The sequence below is a fragment of the Microtus pennsylvanicus genome, chromosome 15 (genome assembly GCF_037038515.1).
Source record: "Microtus pennsylvanicus isolate mMicPen1 chromosome 15, mMicPen1.hap1, whole genome shotgun sequence".
Taxonomy (NCBI): Eukaryota; Metazoa; Chordata; class Mammalia; order Rodentia; family Cricetidae; genus Microtus; species Microtus pennsylvanicus.
Window position 1 is genome coordinate 4,167,642 of NC_134593.1, and position 18,559 is coordinate 4,186,200.

The 18,559-nt window shown below is 47.8% G+C and overlaps 2 protein-coding genes across 2 annotated transcripts; one reads left to right on the top strand and one right to left on the bottom strand.

The window, feature by feature from the left end:
• Positions 1 to 564: 564 nt before the first annotated feature.
• On the top strand, positions 565 to 14,130 carry Vdac2 (voltage dependent anion channel 2). The gene is made up of 10 exons (XM_075950275.1): positions 565 to 717; positions 906 to 964; positions 1,903 to 1,971; positions 2,778 to 2,827; positions 7,019 to 7,171; positions 7,269 to 7,321; positions 7,854 to 8,081; positions 9,957 to 10,107; positions 12,463 to 12,520; positions 13,578 to 14,130. The coding sequence occupies exons 2-10, from the start codon at positions 931 to 933 to the stop codon at positions 13,667 to 13,669; spliced, it is 888 nt and encodes a 295-aa protein (XP_075806390.1). The 5' UTR covers positions 565 to 717; positions 906 to 930; the 3' UTR covers positions 13,670 to 14,130.
• Positions 14,131 to 16,302: 2,172 nt separating this feature from the next.
• Positions 16,303 to 17,966, bottom strand: Comtd1 (catechol-O-methyltransferase domain containing 1). Its single transcript, XM_075949073.1, has 7 exons — positions 17,811 to 17,966; positions 17,589 to 17,713; positions 17,261 to 17,366; positions 17,052 to 17,170; positions 16,921 to 16,975; positions 16,647 to 16,780; positions 16,303 to 16,516 (listed from the first exon to the last, which is right to left on the bottom strand). The coding sequence occupies exons 1-7, from the start codon at positions 17,902 to 17,904 to the stop codon at positions 16,364 to 16,366; spliced, it is 786 nt and encodes a 261-aa protein (XP_075805188.1). The 5' UTR covers positions 17,905 to 17,966; the 3' UTR covers positions 16,303 to 16,363.
• Between the last annotated feature and the right edge of the window lie 593 nt (positions 17,967 to 18,559).

Here is an 18,559-nt window from a genome sequence, read left to right on the forward strand (position 1 = left end):
GAGTGGGAAGGAGGCTGCAGGAGCGCAACCGTGAGGCTCTCAGAGCAGAGCCCACCGAGACCGGCCCAAATTGGTTCCTCGGGAGCCCAGCCCCACCAGAAGATGACATTGCAGTGGGCGTTGAACCCACGTAAGAAGGGCATGGAGGCTGCAGACCTCACTTCGACCTCCCCGGCTCTGAAGTCCGGATCGGGCGGTGACTGCAGGTACTCTTCCTTGTTAGGACCCTCAGCCCGGAGGTGGAGGGGGCGCACGTGACCCTACGTGCTGCGGCGCCCCGCCCTGTCGTGACGCGCGCGTCCTCTCCCACCCTGGCCGCGCGGGTGCCGTTGCGCCGCCTCCGCCGTTCCCGGCCCTCGCCTCTGGGGCTGCCCCGTACATTGCCTGACCCGTGGCCCGCCAGCTCCTTCTCGCCCGATCCCAGCCGGACGGTCCGAGACAGCTCACCCCGGGGGATCGTCGTGCCCTCAACCCCCGTGGCCCCTCCGGAGCAGGTGGGAGTGGGCGGCGGGCGGCGCGACAAGGACAAGCGCAGCGGACAGCCCGGGCGGCGGCGGCGGGGTCCTGGCTGGGGGAGGCCAAGCTTGCGGCGGGGCGCAACGGTGTCTCCTTCACTTCGCCCTCCAGCCGCGTTGGCTGCAGCGCAATCGCCAGATAGCGGAGCGGCCTTAACTGCGAGCGGAGCGGCGGCGGCAGCGCCCCTCAGGACACCCGCAGGTACTACGTCGTCCGCCTCATGCCGAGCCCGGGGCCTAGGCCGAGCGGGCCGCCTGAGCGGACTCGGGACGGCCCTGCTCCCATAAGATGGCCGCACCGGCCCCAGCCCGGGCCCCTTGCCCTTCTGTCCGAGATCCCCTGTGGGCCCTCTGATCGTCCCCTGACCACACTTCTTGTCCCTTCTACAGATCTCCTTTTCCCCGAGGCTTCGCTATGGAGGAGTGTTGTGTACCGACGTGCCCACGGCGTAAGTAGATCGATAGACATGTCGGCGGTGGGGCTGCTGTGTCCCCTTTGGGAAACCATAGCCGATCCCTCAGCGATCCACAAGCCTGCAAGGACTCTGCTGACGGACACGGTGCTGGGCTGTTGGGTTGCAGATAGGGGCTCGCGCCCTGGGCGTTGGTTCTTAGCCGTACCCACCCTCTGTTTTTGGACGTGTCATTTACAGATCCGAAAGCAAAAGAGAAACTACTAGTTGTTGAATTCCATTTTGGAGAATTAGATCAGTCACTTTGCAGGAGGAAGTAGTTCTCTGGCCTGCAGAGACCGCTGCACTACAAGGTCATTTCTCGCGTTCCTAAGGGCGTGGACGTGCTCTTTCGAATGAATGAGCTGCGGGAGCTCAGATTCCGTGCCCTTAAGCCTCACTGCTTTGGCGGAGTACTGGGGAGTCAAATTAATGTGTTCAAAGTGCTATTTGATATTTAGTTGCCGTAGATACTTTACTGAAACATAAGATGGTTGTATTTTACCCCCTATGTTTCAAGTTGTTAAATTTCCGCCTCCGTGCCTCAATGTTGGTTTTGTTCTTGGAAGACATACCAAGGGATTTGCTAGGTGAAAATCCTTAAATTTTGGTTTTTATCTCAGTTAAATCAGTCAATCCCCTTGAATTCCGGCAAGTGTGTGTACACGTACTAGTGTTGTGAGACTGGATACATTGTTCCGGAATTAGGCTACTCCCTACCCTATTAGAACAGTCTGGTAGAACTGCCCCAAGTTTATATTACCACATAGCTTTTAGGAGTAAACTATTGTTACGGATGGCTATTTAGAGTCAATTTTGTCGTGGTTCTAGAGGCGTCAAAAACATAGTTCCCCTTAGTCTGCTTCCATGTAAATCTTAGTCATAGTCCAATCATAATCCAGTCACATTAACTGTAGAATGTTTCTTTTCCCCAGCAATGTGTATCCCTCCATCCTATGCTGACCTTGGCAAAGCTGCCAGAGATACTTTCAACAAAGGATATGGTAAGGACTTTTCTTTTGATTTTAGCACTTTTTTTTTTTGTGCCACGCCTCATCTTGGGATGTTTTTAGCTGAAAAGAGAAAATGTGTACTCGGATCCCTCAGGAAATTGGCTTGTTTTTCCAGACTGGATATCCTGATGGGTTGATGCTTTTTGTGTTATAGACTGCTATGCTGCACCAGGTTTCTTCAGGTCGAAGTTTACGAATTCTAACCTTTTAAGGGGAAAAGCTTGTACTTTTTTGTTCTGTGTTTTTTGAGACAGGGTTTCTCTGTGTAGCCCTGGCTGGCTTGGGACTCACTCTGTAGACCAGGCTGGCCTTGAACTCACCGAGAGATCCACCGGCCTCTGCCCCCAAGTGCTAGGATTAAAGGCTTGTACTTTTATTCTCTTCAGTGACAGCTCAGCCCCGACTTAGTGTTTTCATTTTGTGTTTGTGACTCCTGGGAGGACTGAAGCCTTAAGGGGTTGTGGGCTTTTTAGAGTGAGTTTGAGTGATCTTCTCCCACTCCTTTGGGATTAACGTCCTTAAGGGCAGCTCTAAAAAATCCTGAGGAAGTGACTTTCTTATCTAACATTTAAAAATGCTTGAAAAGGGTGTGTCAGGGGGTGGAGCCAGTTACCTACCAGCCTGCTGGGCAGCTGCACCACCCTTGCAGCAGAACTGATGGCTTTTTAAGTGTTCCTATCTGTGCTGTGTGGCAGAGCTTGCTTTTGTCCCTGGGTGCTGGGATTGTTTGGAATGTAATGTGAATGACGGGTGCACACCTGCAGAAGAGTCAAACCTTTGCTCTCTGTTTTTTGAAGGCTTTGGGTTGGTAAAGCTGGATGTGAAAACAAAGTCATGCAGCGGTGTGGTAAGTGACTTGGGAGTTCCCATGAGCCTTTTGATTTCTAGTCCTGTAAATGTCTGCAGCTATTTTGCCTTAAGGACGCAGAGGTTAATTTTTTTTTTGAGTGATTTACATGTAATCTGATTTATTGGCTTTGGATATGATTTCTGATTTTCATGTTTTCTTATATCCTGTCTACATATGTGTTACTATATGATTGTACAAAGAAGTTGGGAAATTTAGGTAGAAGTTGGTTATTTGGGTATATTACAAACTTGAAGGCCAGAGGCTTGTAACCTTCTCTCCTAATACCCTCATAGTTCTAGGCTTAATAGTAACTGGCTTTTAATATAAAAACTGATCATTTAATATAATGGCTATATTCTACCAGTCATCCATCCATAGAGATGTCTACATATGTCCATCCTAACTTTAATATCACTTAGCATGTTAATCCCTCCCAGCTCTTAAGAAAGGGATAAAGTAAAAGTATTGTGTGCTTTTTTTTTTCTCGAAAGGTTTTTGTTTTGAAATTTGGAGAAGGATGTGTTGTGTATATGTTAAACTATGATTATGGGGCACTGTTGATAGTGCATACTGTTCTGCATATAACTGCTGTCTATTAAAGTTGTTCCTGGTGGGGCTTCTTAAAGCTCAGAGCTGTTGCATTTATGGGTTCTTACATTTGTCCTGTCGTGTGCTTTCCTTGGTTTGCAAAGAAGTCTAAATGTTTTTTTTTTTTTTTTTTTAGTTTTTCCAAGACAGGGTTTCTCTGTAGCTTTGGAGCCTGTCCTGGCACTAGCTCTTGTAGACCAGGCTGGCCTCGAACTCCCAGAGATCCACCTGCCTCTGCCTCCCGAGTGCTGGGATTAAAGGCGTGTGCCACCACCGCCCGGCCAGAAGTCTAAATGTTTAGTGATGGCTAAGTGACTGACTTAGCTGGGATAAGAGGTTATAGAATATTTATTAGCTGATAGTTAATATTTTCTACTGTTGCTGGAGATTGAACCCAGGGCCTTGCATCTCTATTATTAATCTTTATTTTCAGCCTACCGGGTTTTTAAATGTTAGTGCATGTTACTTTAGCGTAAAATAAACACCATTCTTGTCTTTAAAGTGCTTACTTTCAGGTGGGGGTGTAACGCAGTGCTTGAGGGACAGTGCTGCAAGACAAACACCCCTTTCTAGTTGGTAGACAAACTTTAAGCTGAGAATAACTGGAGAATTGTATTAAGCAGTAGATTTATAAGCCAAAAATTCTTGTTGGAAAGGAAAAGCTTATTGTCAAACACGGTTAGGGAAAGTTATAAAAGTAAGTCTAAGATTTTGAAGGATATCTAGGAATTGAATCTAAGAGGGTATGTTTTTTTGTTTTGTTTTGCTTTTTCAAAACAGGGTTTCTCTGTAGCTTTGGAGCCTGTCCTGGAACTAGCTCTTTTTTTTTTTTTTTGGTTTTTCGAGACAGGATTTCTCTGTGGTTTTGGAGCCTGTCCTGGAACTAGCTCTTGTAGACCAGGCTGGTCTCGAACTCACAGAGATCCGCCTGCCTCTGCCTCCTGAGTGCTGGGATTGAAGGAGTGTGCCACCACCGCCTGGTGAGGGTATGTTTTGTTTATACTTTCTGAATAAAATTGGATAGTATTGGTGCTGTAATATACAAACCTACTCAATTAAATTCTATTAAGGCCATTTTCTTTATTGAACTGCAGAGATGTTCAGTCTACCCAAAATGTAAAGATAAGTTCACAGTGATGGAGTGAGTTGCTTTATTGTTGGTTTCATCTGACCCTGTTGTGCCCACAGGTTGATGTTGACTTAGTTTCCTGAGCATTCATTGGCATACATTAGAATGGTCCTTGGTCGCAGGACTGATAGATGGTAGTAGGTGGAGCTTGGGTCATTAACCATTGTCATGAGGGATTAAAAACTGAGAACAACTGCTGCCCATATACATTTTTCATTTCAGTTGTTTGCTGGAAGAACGTGCTTCACATGTATTTAATGTTACCCTGTTTGATGTGCATGCAAAGCTACAGAGCGTTCCCTTTTGTCAGCTCTGTTGGCTCATCCCACAGCAGGCTGTGCTGTTACGGTTGAGAAGACAGACCTCCACAGTTAATTAAGGGTTTTCCTTGGTGCTTCTCAGTTAGCCAGTGACACCTCATCCCAGACTAGGACTCCTGACTTTATAGCAAATGTTCTTTCCTAATATTACCCGGTGCAGTTTAGTTTAGTTTAGTTGGTTTTGGTTTTTCGAGACAGGGTTTTTCTGTAGCTTTGCTCTGTAGACCAGGCTGGCCTCTCAAACTCACAGAGATCCACCTGCCTCTGGCTCCCCAGGGCTGGCATTAAAGGTGTGCACCACCACCTGGCAGTTTCTAATATTTCTTAACTCTACAGGTAACACAATTTCTGATAAACTTAAAACAAAATTTAGGGGGCCGAAGAGATGGCCCAGTGGTTAAGAGAACTGGCTCCTCTCTCAGAGAACCCAGGTCCAATTCCCAGCACCCACATGACAGCTCACAACTGTCTGTATGTTACTCCACTTCCAAGGAATCTGATGCCTTCATATCAAATGCACATAAAATAAAGCTAAATAAATATTTCAAAATAATAATTAAAAAAATCAAAACAGCCTTCCAGTGACTAGGATATAGCAACACTGACAGAGGAAAGGGAAGTCAGAACTCTAACAGACTGCTGAAAGGTTACATTTTCCTTTGGGCCCTTCACTCAAGTGTGATGCCTGGTAAAGACAGATCCTTAGGTCATCTAGAAAATCCTGAGATACAGCCTCCTTCTGTGTTTCCCTTTCACTTCGTATGCAACAAGGGATTGGCAGGTTGTTCTATACAAATCCATGATTAAAACTTTTTAAAAGATTATTCATTTTTAATGAAAAGCGTTTTCTTTTTTTTTAAATTTTACATGTATGAGTGTTTGGAGATACAGGTGGTTGTGAGTTGTCATGTGGATGCTGGGGACTGAATTTGGGTCTTCTGCAAGAAGTGTGTTTACTTACTGGCCATTTTCCCAGTCCGAGGCTAAGCTTTTTATGGTACTTTAGATTAATTCCTGTTTCTTTTTTGTTTGTTTGTTTTTGCTTACTACATACGTAGTTTATATGTGTGATAAAAATCAAGACGCTCCCCTACTCCACTTTAAAAAGACTTTATTTTATGTGTATGGTTGTCTTTTTGACTGCGTGTGTATCTGCACCAAGTGTGTGCAGTACCCACAGAGGCGGTAGATACTCTGGACTTGAGTTAGACTTAGCTGCCTGTGCGTGCTGGGAATCAAACCCCGGTCCTCTGTAAGAGCAACAGGTGCTCCTAACTACTTAGCCATCTATCCGGCCCCATGGAAATGTGGTGAGTTGGGTGAGGTGTGGTGGTGTACACGTTTAATCCTAGCACTAGGGAAGCAGAGGCAGGTAGATCAGGCCAGCTTGGTCTAAAAGCGAGTTCCAGGATATCCAGGGCCACATAGTGAAACAAACCACAACAAAAAACAGTAAAAATATGGTTTGAAAGTTGTTTGGAAAGGCATGAAACCTAGTGAAGACTCATTTCCAAAAAACAGAGGTACTGGAGAGATTAGCTTAGCAGTTAAGAGGGGGTGGTGTGCTTGCAGAGGACCCTAAGTTCATTTCCAAGCACCTACATGGTGGCTCACAACCACCTGTAACTTCAGTTTCAGGGAAATCAGATTCCTTTGGCCTTCATGGCATCTATACTTCATATTCACTTATATGCAAATTAAAAATCTTTAAAAAGGAAAAAAGAAAAATAGACTATTTGGATTGTTGAATTTAAATTTTACTTACAATTTTTCACATTTTGTGTGAGGATCATGTGTATGTGCAGGCATACATGTGTCATGTGGGCGGAGGTTAGAGGGCAACTTGAAGAACTCTGTCCTCTCTTCCTGCCATGTAGGCTTTAGAGATGGAAGTTAAGTCATCAGGCTTGACAGTAAGCCTTTCTATCTAGTGAGCATCTCAGCAGCCCTGTATGTGTGATCTTTATTGACTAGTTAGAAACGTTAGGTGGCATTGTAGTGGCATCAGTCGGTCGGAGGTAATTGTTCACTGTTGGGTTTGCTTTGGAAGTAGCATAAGATAAAGATAGAATAGTGTTCTATAAATTAGGCAGTGGTTTCTTCCAGGCTTAGGAGAAGGAGGGTTCATGAGGTTGTTTATTGTCTTGTTAGGAATTTTCAACATCTGGTTCATCTAACACGGACACTGGTAAAGTTAGTGGGACCTTGGAGACCAAATACAAATGGTGTGAGTATGGTCTGACTTTCACGGAGAAATGGAACACCGATAACACTCTGGGGACAGAGATCGCGATTGAAGACCAGGTAGTGGTTCACACACTTGCTTTTGTGTATTTTTGTATTTCAAAAAGGAAATCAAGCTGAACATAAATTCTCATAAGCTCTTTTTCTCCTAAAATAGATCTGTCAAGGTTTGAAGCTGACATTTGATACTACCTTTTCACCGAACACAGGGTAAGTGTTTATATTTTTATGAAGTGCTTTGAACTTGAAGCATTCTTGTCTGCTCAGGAGAGAAGCAGCTTCACTTCAGTCATTCACTTGGGCTTGTGAACACTGCTCGACACTGTTGGCTTGCTTCAGAAATAGCCTTTTCACTGTGGCAGTGCTAATTGTTTCTTAGCGTTTGTGACTGGTAGTTTTACAAAACTCTTCTCCCTGTCACCCTGTGGGTTTAATTTATTTCGTTTTTATTTTATTTTATTTGGTTTTTTCAAGACAGGGTTTCTCTGTAGCTTTGGTGCCTGTCCCGGAACTAGCTCTTGTAGACAAGGCTGGCCTCAAACTCCCGGAGATCCACCTGCCTCTGCCTCCCGAGTGCTGGGATTAAAGGCGTGCGCCACCACTGCCCAGATTATTTCATTGTTTTTAATCCTGAATTTTTCATACTGAAGTTTATTTAAATCTTTCATGCCCCCCTTGTAGAGTTAGGTATATAAATCTCTGTCACTAGCATCATTTTGAAACTAGTCTTTCCTTTTTTCAGGAAGAAAAGTGGTAAAATCAAGTCTGCTTATAAGAGGGAGTGTATAAACCTTGGCTGTGATGTTGACTTTGATTTTGCTGGACCTGCGATCCATGGCTCAGCTGTCTTTGGTTATGAGGGCTGGCTTGCAGGGTACCAGATGACCTTTGACAGTGCCAAGTCAAAGCTGACAAGGAGTAACTTTGCAGTGGGCTACAGGACTGGGGACTTCCAGTTACATACTAATGTGTAAGTATTCCTTTATAGGCTCTCAGGATGCTGTGGGATGTCATTTCTTTTGATCTGTTTTTAATTTAAAGGGTGTCTGACATGGGGTAGTTTTAGGAGCTCCTCAGAAGCATGTAGTGTAGACACTGAGAGTGCATGCTAATGTCACCGAGGCTTGAGGTGCTTTATAGCTTTAGGGGGTTGGGAGTGGGAGGTTAGACTTTGACAGACTGCTACCAGTGCTGCTGTCTCTGACATGATGAGCTAGGATGGGTGGGGTCCTGGTTTGATAGGATTATTTTAGCATGTACGATCATGTGGTGCCTTACATTTTTAATTTGGGAGGGAGAAGCGGCTGTATCTTCCTGAGATTGAGCCATCTTAGTGTACATAGTGAGTTCTAGGCTGGCCAGAACTACATAGTGAGCACCTTTCTCAATAAAGAAAAAAGGAAAAAAAAATGGTGTTTTTTTACCTACTCAAGTTAGATTACATAGAAAAGGACTTAACTGTTTTCCCCATAAAACAGTATATTGGTACGTAACAGAAGTACAAAAGAAAACCATTTTCCGTAATCCATAATTCCATTTTTATGACATAAAAATGGAGGTTAACTGTGGAAAACTGAATGTCCCAGGAATTGAAATCAAGTCCTCAGGCTTGGTGGCAAGGGCCTTAAGACCCAGTAAGACACCTGTCTGTCTGTGTCTGGTCCTAGTCCCATCAGCTACTATCAAATAGTGCATGGAGACTTCTTATTAATTTTGAAAGCTTGGTCTTAGCTTAGGCTTGTTTCTAACTAGCTCTTATAACTTAACCCATTTCTATTAACTAACCTACAAGTTGCCATGTGGTTCTACTTCTTCTGTGTTTGTTCCTTCTGCATCTGGCTGGTGACCTGACCCCGCCTTCCTTTCTTCCAGAGTTCTCCCTGCCCAGAATTCCCGCCTAAACCTCCTGCCTTGCTGTTGGCTGTTTAGCTTTTTATTAAATCAGTCACAGTGACATATTTTTACACAGTGTAATCTCAGCTCTGCCTAGCCTGAAATTTCCTACCTTGATATATAAACTTTGTTTTGGTGAACATTTGTGTGTGTGCATGTGTATGTGCGTGGTACTGCTGGGAGTTGAATCCAGGGCTTCATCCATGGTAGGCAATATTCTGTCCTTGGTCCTAACCCCTCTGCTATGTGTGTAGGTGATGCACACCTCAACCCTAGCATTTAGGAAATAGAGGCAGAAGGATCTCTGTGAGTTTGAAGCCAGCCTGCTCTACATAATGAGTTTCAGGACAGCCAGGAATACACAGAGAGACCGTGTCTTTAAAAACATGAGGCTGGCCGGGTGGTAGTGGCACATGCCTTTAATCCCAACACTCGAGGCAGAGGCCAGCCTGGTCTACAGAGTGAGTTCCAGGACAGGCTCCAAAGCTACAGAGAAACCCTGTTTCAAAAAACCAAACCAAACCAAACATGAGGCTGGGCTGGAGTGATGCCACAGCAGTTAAAAGAGCCACATGGCAGCTCACAACTGTTCGTTACTCCAGTTCTAGGGGATCGGACACCGCTATGCAGACGTATATCAGGTAGAACACCAGTATACATAAAATAAAATAAATCATTAAAAACATGAGACTGGGGCAGAAGGATTGCTGTGAATCTTGCCTGGGCTACAGAGTAAGACTCATCTGTCTCAACCAAACCAGAAAGGACTTTGAAGCTTTCAGTAGAACTTGAAAGACCAGCTCTTGCACGCCAGGCAAGCATCCTAGTGGTGACTAGGCCACCTGCTCAGTGCTAGTGGTCGTTTATATAAAATGCGGTGCTACAGTGTTACCCTGTGCCTTAGAAACGGTTACATTGTCTATTCTAGATTCTAATTCAAAATATCTTATAGCAATAATGGGACAGAATTTGGAGGATCAATTTATCAGAAAGTGTGCGAGGATTTCGATACCTCGGTAAATCTTGCTTGGACGTCAGGTACCAACTGCACTCGATTTGGCATTGCAGCTAAATACCAGTTGGATCCTACTGCTTCCATTTCTGTGAGTACTTCTTCACCTCAGAATGGGGTTTTGGTTGTGGGAATTACTCTGGGTATATTGGATGGTGTGGAAAGCTTGCCCGGGAGTCACACAGGCCATGTTGACACATGTACTGAGGTTAGAATTGGAATGCTGCTTTTCTTGTGAAAATTGGGATAGAGTTTGATTTTTCAAGCTAGCTCACTGGTGATTTGGATGAGAATGGCCTCCATATGGTAATAGATTTGAATGCTTGGTGGGACAGATTAGCAGGTGTAACCTTGTTGAAGTGTGTGTGTCACTTGGCAGGTTTTGAGGCTTCAAAAGCCCAGCCATTCCCCTTTAACTTTTTCTGCTTGTGCCTACCTGCCTGCTGCCCAGCTTTCCACCGTGATGGTCATGGACTCTCTGAAACCAGGAGCCCCGAATTAAATGCTCTCTTTTTATAAGTCACCTTGGTCATAGTGTCTTATCACAGCAGCAGAACAGTAACCAAGACCCTCACACTTGAGTTTGAGAGCTGCTGGATTAGGATTGCTGATATCCCTGAGCCCCCAAGCCTGGCTAAGCTCCAGGTAACCCATGTTTGGAGTCCTGGGTTCTTTGTACTTGTGTTGGGGAATAATAATAGTATTATTGATTTCATATTTTTGTGGTTTATGAAATCAGATTTGGTCTGAAAGGTCACTGAAGAAAGAGACTAGAGTTTGGCAAGAGAAAGGATTTAATATTACTGTTGCTGGTGGTGGGGATGGGGAGGAACATCTTCTTGGGACTGTTGGCCTAAAAACCTGCACCTCCAGGACCTACTACTCCCCCTCTTCTAAGGCCAGAGCAAGGTGGTTGGCCACTCTTGTCTGATTCTTGGCTCTTTCTTCTGTTTGTGTCTTTAGTCAAACATAGTGGCTTGGGTAGAAGAGCGTGTGCTGTGAGGGTAGGGGATTGACTTCCATTCCTGGCAGATCAGCGGGTGTTACTGTGTGTCAGGGACTGTCTGTACTGTATGTACTAGGGATGACAGGAAGTTAAACAGTCCAGGAGAGTTACTGCTATTACATGAAGTACTCTTGATCCTCAAGAACTTGTGTTTCAATACCTTAAGCAGGTATGTTTTAGTCCCATCTTTGCTTTATGATAAAACATAAAACATATCACGGTGTAAAGTGAAAAATACCCAGAATGCTTCTCTCTTTGATAAGTCAGTGACACATTTATGACTCCTGCTGTATCTGACTGCACCAGGAAAGCACTCTGCTCCGCACACCGTTCTCTCTCACATTGCTGGTCTTCAGATGTGTGCTTGTGGCACCATAGCAGACTGGATGCCCGTGTAGAGACCCCTTTCAGCTAATAGTGTCCATGGGAAAAGGTGGCTTGGGGCCTAGGTGTTATTGAGTGACTGCTGCCAGTCATTGTGGAATCATGGCAGCGTTTCCCATCAAGTAGAGCTGTTGATGGCCCAGTGGAGCAGCGCCTAGAAGCATAGGCATTATCGTGATTGCGTTTCGATGTTTATACATCACAAGAAGAGTCACTGAATCATCCCAGAGCCATGTGCTCGCAGCAGGATGTTAGCTCTCAGGATACTGAAGAGCCCAGTTGTCTGTCTAGGCTCTGGAGTTGGCAGTAAATTGCAGGTGTATCTGTGCTGTGGCCTCCAGGCTGCATGTGTCCTGTATAGTACCGTCACATTGCTAGGTAACAACATTAGGATGCAGTGTGGATGGACTGGACATGTGTGAGCATCTAGCTGGGGTAGTGGAGACTTGTGCTTGGAGCTGCTGCTTAACATATATGCTCTTCAGCATTCCTGTCAACCCTCGAAGTCTGTGACCTAAATCCTAAATTGTCAGGGCATATAAGGAATTGGTAAACTTCCCCATTGGAGCCTCATGAGGCCCCAACTAGTTATAGCCCAAATCCAGCAGCTGAGAGTTAAGAGCGTGAAGAAGGAATTAAGCTGTGGGGATCTGAGAAAGAACCCTGGGAGTGGTGATGTGTGGAAAGCCACAAGCTTATAAATTCCTCATGTACATTCCAAAGATGGCTTTCACCTCTAGTGGGTCTGGTAGGCGTCATCAGCCACATTTTAGCTTTTGTGCATAGAGAAGACTCAACAAGGGTGACTTTTTGAGTGGTCTTTATATTGTGTGGATAATAGGGGTCTCTGTATACATCCCAAGGGGTATAAAATGTGTTGTTGGACCCTAATGACAATTTGACTTTGACTTAATGTTTAAGTTGCACTTGGTGTTTGCTTAATTCATGATACTAAATTTTAGTATCCCATTGAGTTAAAGCCCTGGGCTCTATAGTTCATGATGGGCAATACCCAAGAGCTTTGCTCCCTTCAGAAATGTCTTTCTCTCTTTCCAGGCAAAGGTCAACAACTCCAGCTTAATTGGAGTGGGTTACACTCAGACTCTGAGGCCTGGTAAGTGTGGTTAATAAAGTAGCATTGTTTTTACAGTCTCCCTCTCCTTTTAAAGAAGATTCATTTGTTTGAAGTGTCTGGGTGTTCTGCCTGCTTGAATGTCCACACTAGAAAAGGGCATTGGATCCAGATACAGACAGTTGTGAGCCACCATATGGGTGCTGGGAATTGAACCCAGGACCTCTTCTATCAAAATTAATCAATCCCTTCCTCCCTCCTTCCCTCCCTCGTCCGTCCGTCCTTCCTTCTTTCATTTTTCTAGACAGGGTTTCTCTGTATATCTTTGGTTGTCCTGGAACTCATCTCTGTAGACCAGGCTGGCCTCGAACTCAGATATGCCTGCCTCTGCCTTCCATGTGCTGGGATTAAAGGCATGTGCCATCACCCCTGCCTAAAATTAATTTTTTGTAGTTTATTGTTTTGTAAACGTTTCAAGCCTGTAGTGGGATGATACTCCCCTCCTGGAAAGTTGCAGCTTCTGACTCCCTCCCCCTTGCTCTGGATAGTGAGGAGGCGGCCTGAACAAGCACAGCTGCCTTCCTCATTCTAGAGAGCCCCACCCCTAACCATCTAACGCCCTGTAGTTTTCTCACCGCTGTCTAAGTGGTGTCTTGGACCAGAGTTTACTTGGTGCTTTGGCTGGTCTGTCTCTGAGGCACAGGGGATTTCAGAGCAGCTTCGGGGTCATACGCAGGCAAATTGTCACTCAGTGGATCTGAGGTGGAGAGCTCTGGAGCGCTTAGAGCAGTTGACCAGTAAGGTCGCAAAGCAGCCCAACATTTGTAGTGGGGACCCTACTTCCTACACCTGACCAGTTCCTGCCGGCATACCTGGTACCCTTCTTACATCAGCGCTATCTACCTACCTAGTGTGTGCTTCCCACTCGCCCCAGAGGTCTCTTGAGGATTCGGTTACAAGAACGTTTTGAACTTATTACTAACCTAGTAGTCACGGTTCATCCAATGCCCATTGGGATTAGTATGGTAGTTGTGGGCTTAGGCAGTAGTAGGGGTTGAGTGGTTGTCAGGGCCATCATGGTGGTTTGCTTTGTTTGCAGGTGTGAAGCTTACACTGTCTGCTCTGGTAGATGGGAAGAGCTTTAATGCTGGAGGCCATAAACTTGGGCTTGCCTTGGAACTGGAGGCTTAATCCAGTTGAAAGAAACCTCTGGGAACGGATATCAGAAGATTTGGCCTTAACATATTTCCATGTGACCAGCAGGCTCCTCCCCTTCCCCCCAGAAGGTCATCAAATCAAAGGATGATTAAACAAGAGCTGTATTTTAAATATTTAGACAGTTTGCTGTTGGCTGGTTTTAGTTGGATGGTTAACTGGTTACCAGTGCTGCCGTCGTGCAGTCACCGTACCTTATTTAACTGTATTTAACTGTTAAATGTGCTCCCACCAGTGATGAAATAGACGTTTATGAAAACCGTGCCATGGTGTGCATGTTTGTTTTATGTTCCTTTAACATTGACTATTGTACTGAATGAGATGGATCAGTGGATGTTTTAAGATGAGGTAAAAGATTTTCTTTTGTTATATTCAGCCATCATTAGAATTTGATAATCCCCAAACATGACAAATTATGAATAAACAAGTGTACATAACTAATGACTCCACGTATGTGCAGTTACAGATTGGCCAGCCAGGGTCTAACCTTGGTTAATACTTTCTTCTGGTGAGCAGTTTGCTCTTTACCTAAGTCTGTGCGACCAAATTCCTGTGTCCTTAGCAGAATTCCACGAGGTCTTTGAGACTCCAATAAAATGAGAGGATCCATACTTTAGCATTCTTCAGTTTCTAAGTTTGTGCACAATTGCAGAGAATCACTGTTAACTCATGCATGATGCAGCAGTGGTGCTGAGTGGTTAAACAGGCATGACATCCCCTGAACCCCAACTACAGACCCTGGGGGAAGAGGAACCTGAGCCAGAGGAGAGGAGGAAGAGGGCACCGGCAGGAGGTCAGCACTCTTTCCAGATAAACACTGAAAAGCAGACAACCCGTTTAGCCATTGTCTGGGTGATCTGTAGGACCCAATGATTCTGGTTTGAAAGCACAAGCTTCCCTGGGGAGGAGGTCCATCAGAGGTTGAGAGGGAGAATCACAGATGAGAGAGAGGAGTCAGTGTCACACTGCTTGATTAAGAGCCTAGAGTTCATTTGAAGCTTTGGAGTACTTGGGGCTTCCCCGTAGAAATGGTGCATATGGAGAACTTCTAGGGTAAGGACTAGAAGATAGAACTTTGCCTTGCCAAATAGGGCCTGAGGGACAGGGGTGGTGGGGGTGGCCATATGAATAAAAAAACTGATTCTCGAAAGGTTCTGTCCCCAAGCACCTATCTCTGGAAGGTAACAGGCTGAAATTTGATCTGGATCCATTGCTTGGTAAGAAGGAACTATGAAAGGTACCCAGACTTAGATGAAAGCAGTGCTCACCAACATAAGCCAAACAGGTCACTGGCCTGCAGCCCTTGGGTGGCCTAGCGCCCTTAGCTAACAAGTGCGTTTCATACTGTATTTGGGGGTTCACCTGGTGGTGGTGTGGGCTAGTGTGTGTACACATGTGGGCACCAGTGTAGAAAAGTAGACTGGACCAGGTCTCCTGTGTGCACTTGAATATGTACTCTCGGGAGGGAGGGAGGGGTGGGCACAGCTGGTTCCCTGGAGAACACGTCCATGGCAGGGCTGTGGGCTCCTGCAGCTGCACTCGGAGCAGCCTCTAGGTGTGTGTCACCAGGGTCTTAATCCGTAGGTGGCAAACCTGTATTGTCCCAGGAAGTGCCCTTTTTGCCTGAGTTCTTGAGGCAGTGTGCGTGTAAAGAACTTTACCCTCAAGCTGGGCAGTTGTGAGGAGCAAAGGCCCAGGTCAGTCAAAGTTAGCTCCTTCACTGCCCACCCCCCAAAGGACAATGTTGGAAAAGCCTCAAGTTCTTCTTTTTTTTGGATTTTCAAGACAGGGTTTCTCCGTAGCTTTTTGGTTCCTGTCCTGGAACTAGCTCTTGTAGACCAGGCTGGCCTCTAACTCACAGAAACCCGCCTGCCTCTGCCTCCCGAATGCTGGGATTAAAGGTGTGCACCACCACTGCCTGGCAAGCCTCAAGTTCTTGAGGTGCCTTGAATGAGGCCTGCTGTCCTGTCTGCTTTACACCTCCCTCGGACCTTGAGTGGGGGAAGCAGAAATTTGAGCCAACCTTAGGTCCTCAGGTCCAAGAGAGGTGGTTCTCAGTTGATGGTCACTGACGAGGACTTGAATTGCACACAGGAGAGGTTGGAGAGGCCACAGCCCTGTGAAACCATGCGTAGACTGCCAGCGGATCTGTCTTTGCTACAAAAGTACCCAGAACCAGGCTGCTCTCTTGCAGGGATCTATCTTGTCAGGCCCCAGGTGTGATGTTTCCAGGACCCTGTGGGTGGGAGACAGGAGACATCTCTGATGTCTAGCCCTCATAACCTGTTGTGACTCTACTCAATACATGCAGCTGGCACACTTTTTATTAAGATTATTCTATCAGGCCTGGCAGTGGTGGCGCACGCCTTTAATCCCAGCACTCGGGAGGCAGAGGCAGGCGGATCTCTGGGAGTTGAAGAGCTAGTTCCAGGACAGGCACCAAAGCTGCAGAGAAACCCTGTCTCGAAAAACAAAACAAAACAAAAAAAATTATTCTATCAGATAGGGCCACAAGCCTTGGTGCTAGGGAGACTGCTTTGCTGGAAAAGCTGACTTCCTGTAGGGACCACCACCTAATAAACAAGATAGGGATGCTCAGAATCAGAAAATGGTGTGTCCTAGTCCTTTTATTGTCAGGTTTAAAACTAGGGTCACTGGCTGGGGTTCTCCTTAGATCTTGAAGACCAAGGAGAGCCCGTCACCCAGGGGCAGGAGGCTGATGTAGACCCTGGCGTCTCGCAGGATGCGCTCATTCAGGTTCCGCACGCACTCAGCAGCCTTGTCCTTGGGTTTAGGACGCAGCACCTCTCCGTAACACAGGACCTGTGGAGGGAGGGGCGGGCCATCGGGAGTGGGGGGGGGGCGGGGGGCGGTGCCTACGGTGTTGGGAGGAGCCGATAGCAGCGGGAACAGAGCCCTGAGAGGGAGCCGTCTAGCTTCAGCTAGTCCTTACTCTGAGCACAGCGAGCACTCCTCCAGGGCGTAGCAGCTGCAGGCAGCGTTCGTAGTAGGCGGTGCAGTTCTCCTTGTCCGCGTCCACCACCGCTACATCGAAGGTTCCGGCCTCTCCCGCCGCCAGGAGCTCATCTTGAGGGACAGAGCAGGTGCAGCTGAGCTGCGGTTCCGGTGGCAGGAAGCCCCTGCCCAAGGTTCAGGGTCTCCAAGCTTGGTCCCCCAGGTTGGACAGTGCAGATGCCCCCCCCCCCCCCCCCGGCGCCGGTGCTTACCTAAAGTCTGCAGGGCGGGCTGCAGCCGAAGGTCGATCTTGTGCTCCGCTTCGGCCTGCGGAAGGAGGCCGGTCAGACCGGCACGCCCCCGAATCCCCGAGCACGCGCAGCCGCAAGTGTGGGACTCTCACCTGCTTCCACAGGGGCCGCCCCAGCTCCGGGGGCTCCGTGTCCACCTCGCAGGTCACCACGCGGCCAGCCTCGGGAAGCGCTAGGGCTAGCGCCAGGGCGGAGTAGCCCGTGAAAGTACCTGTGGACCGGTACACTCACAGGCTCAGTCCAGGGTGCGGGGCGGGACCTGTGAGCCGGGTTCCCAGCGACCATGGCTGTGCGTCCCTACCCAGGTCCAGAGCTTTCTTGGCCTTGATGAGCCGCGCCAGGTTGGCCAGAAGCTGGGCCTGCTCGCAGGTCATCATGGAATCCCCCTGCGGCTGCTTCAGGGTCAGCTGTGTGTGGGGAGAGGGTGGTACCGTTCTTGCCAATCACCCGCCCCCGCACAGATTTTGAATCCTGCAGGGGCGCGGTGGCAGGTGTGGCCAAGAGGGGACAGGTCTCAGGGAACCCGGAAGCCCAGTGTGGGCCTCTGCCCAACCCAAGGTCACACAGCCACGTGAGATCCACCACGCTAGGAAATGAGGCGCCTGCTCTGGTCCCCCATTCCTACTGACCAGTCGCAGGCTCCGCAGCGCCGGGTGCTCCCGCATGGAGCGGCTCAGCAGATACTGCCACAGGGGACTGTCCTCGGGGGGCAACAGGCGCTGTTGTCTGGATCCCCACGAAGGCCACCGTCTCCCTGCCCGGGAAAGGGTGCCAGATCAGGGCCTGGGGTTTTAACAGGGTTCTAGGGCTCTACTCCGCGCCCTCCCATTCCCGGGACTGCCGCAGCTCACCCAGCAACAGACCAGTGGCGAAGGCGGCGCCCAGGGCGGCCGAGCCCAGGGCCAGCACCGTGGGAACAGATAGCCGAGGCAGTGACTGGGCCATGGTGCGGTAGCAGGCGGCGGTGAGGTGATCACGTGTGCTGGAGTAGCGGGGATGGGACTGTATCGAGCCTGGGCTCCACCTTGTCCAGGCCTGCCGGAAGAGCCGCAGCCTTCGGGCACCATCTGGTGACACCTCGCCGTATTGCAAGGTCGGGCTGGGAGAACTGCGCGCCACCCGGTGGCCTCATGCAGAACTGCGTCTGGCCAGAGAGCAAGCTCTGAGCCTGGGGTTCTTAACGGGGTCTGCTGTGTAATCGCCCCCTCCTGGCTGCCATAGTTGCTGAGGCTCCCAAGAAATATATGAGCATGGGGAGTCCCTGGGGTGGTTAAAACGACCGTGTGTCCAATGGAGAAGTTCAGAGAGACTTGAGGGACCCTTCCTGGAGAGGTACCCAAGTTGAGGGAACCAAGGACCTGGTTTGGAGACCTGGGGGTGGGAGGGAGTTAGTGGGTTCTAAGACTGGGATGCTGGGTGTAGAATTTTGTGCCTATCCGTCTTTCTGAGTCTCAGTTTCCTTTTTGTAAAGCAGGGGTTACAGTCTTAACCATGAAAGGCGTCAGATTTCTCACACACAGTAGGTGTTCAACAGTGGTAGCCACTGGTCGCAGAGGCCATCTTGGCAGGAGGCGTCTGAGTTCCCCTTGCAGAGCTATTC

Bases quoted from the DNA above. Each gene is read 5' to 3' on its own strand.
- Vdac2 (XM_075950275.1), top strand. From the start codon at position 931: ATGGAGGAGTGTTGTGTACCGACGTGCCCACGGC. The intron at 1,972-2,777 runs GTAAGGACTTTT...TGTTTTTTGAAG, and splicing joins TACTTTCAACAAAGGATATG to GCTTTGGGTTGGTAAAGCTG. The intron at 12,521-13,577 runs GTAAGTGTGGTT...CTTTGTTTGCAG, and splicing joins CACTCAGACTCTGAGGCCTG to GTGTGAAGCTTACACTGTCT.
- Comtd1 (XM_075949073.1), bottom strand. From the start codon at position 17,904: ATGGCCCAGTCACTGCCTCGGCTATCTGTTCCCACGGTGCTGGCCCTG. The intron at 17,714-17,810 runs GTGAGCTGCGGC...TTTCCCGGGCAG, and splicing joins CGCCACTGGTCTGTTGCTGG to GGAGACGGTGGCCTTCGTGG. The intron at 16,976-17,051 runs GTGAGAGTCCCA...CTCCTTCCGCAG, and splicing joins GGCGGCCCCTGTGGAAGCAG to GCCGAAGCGGAGCACAAGAT.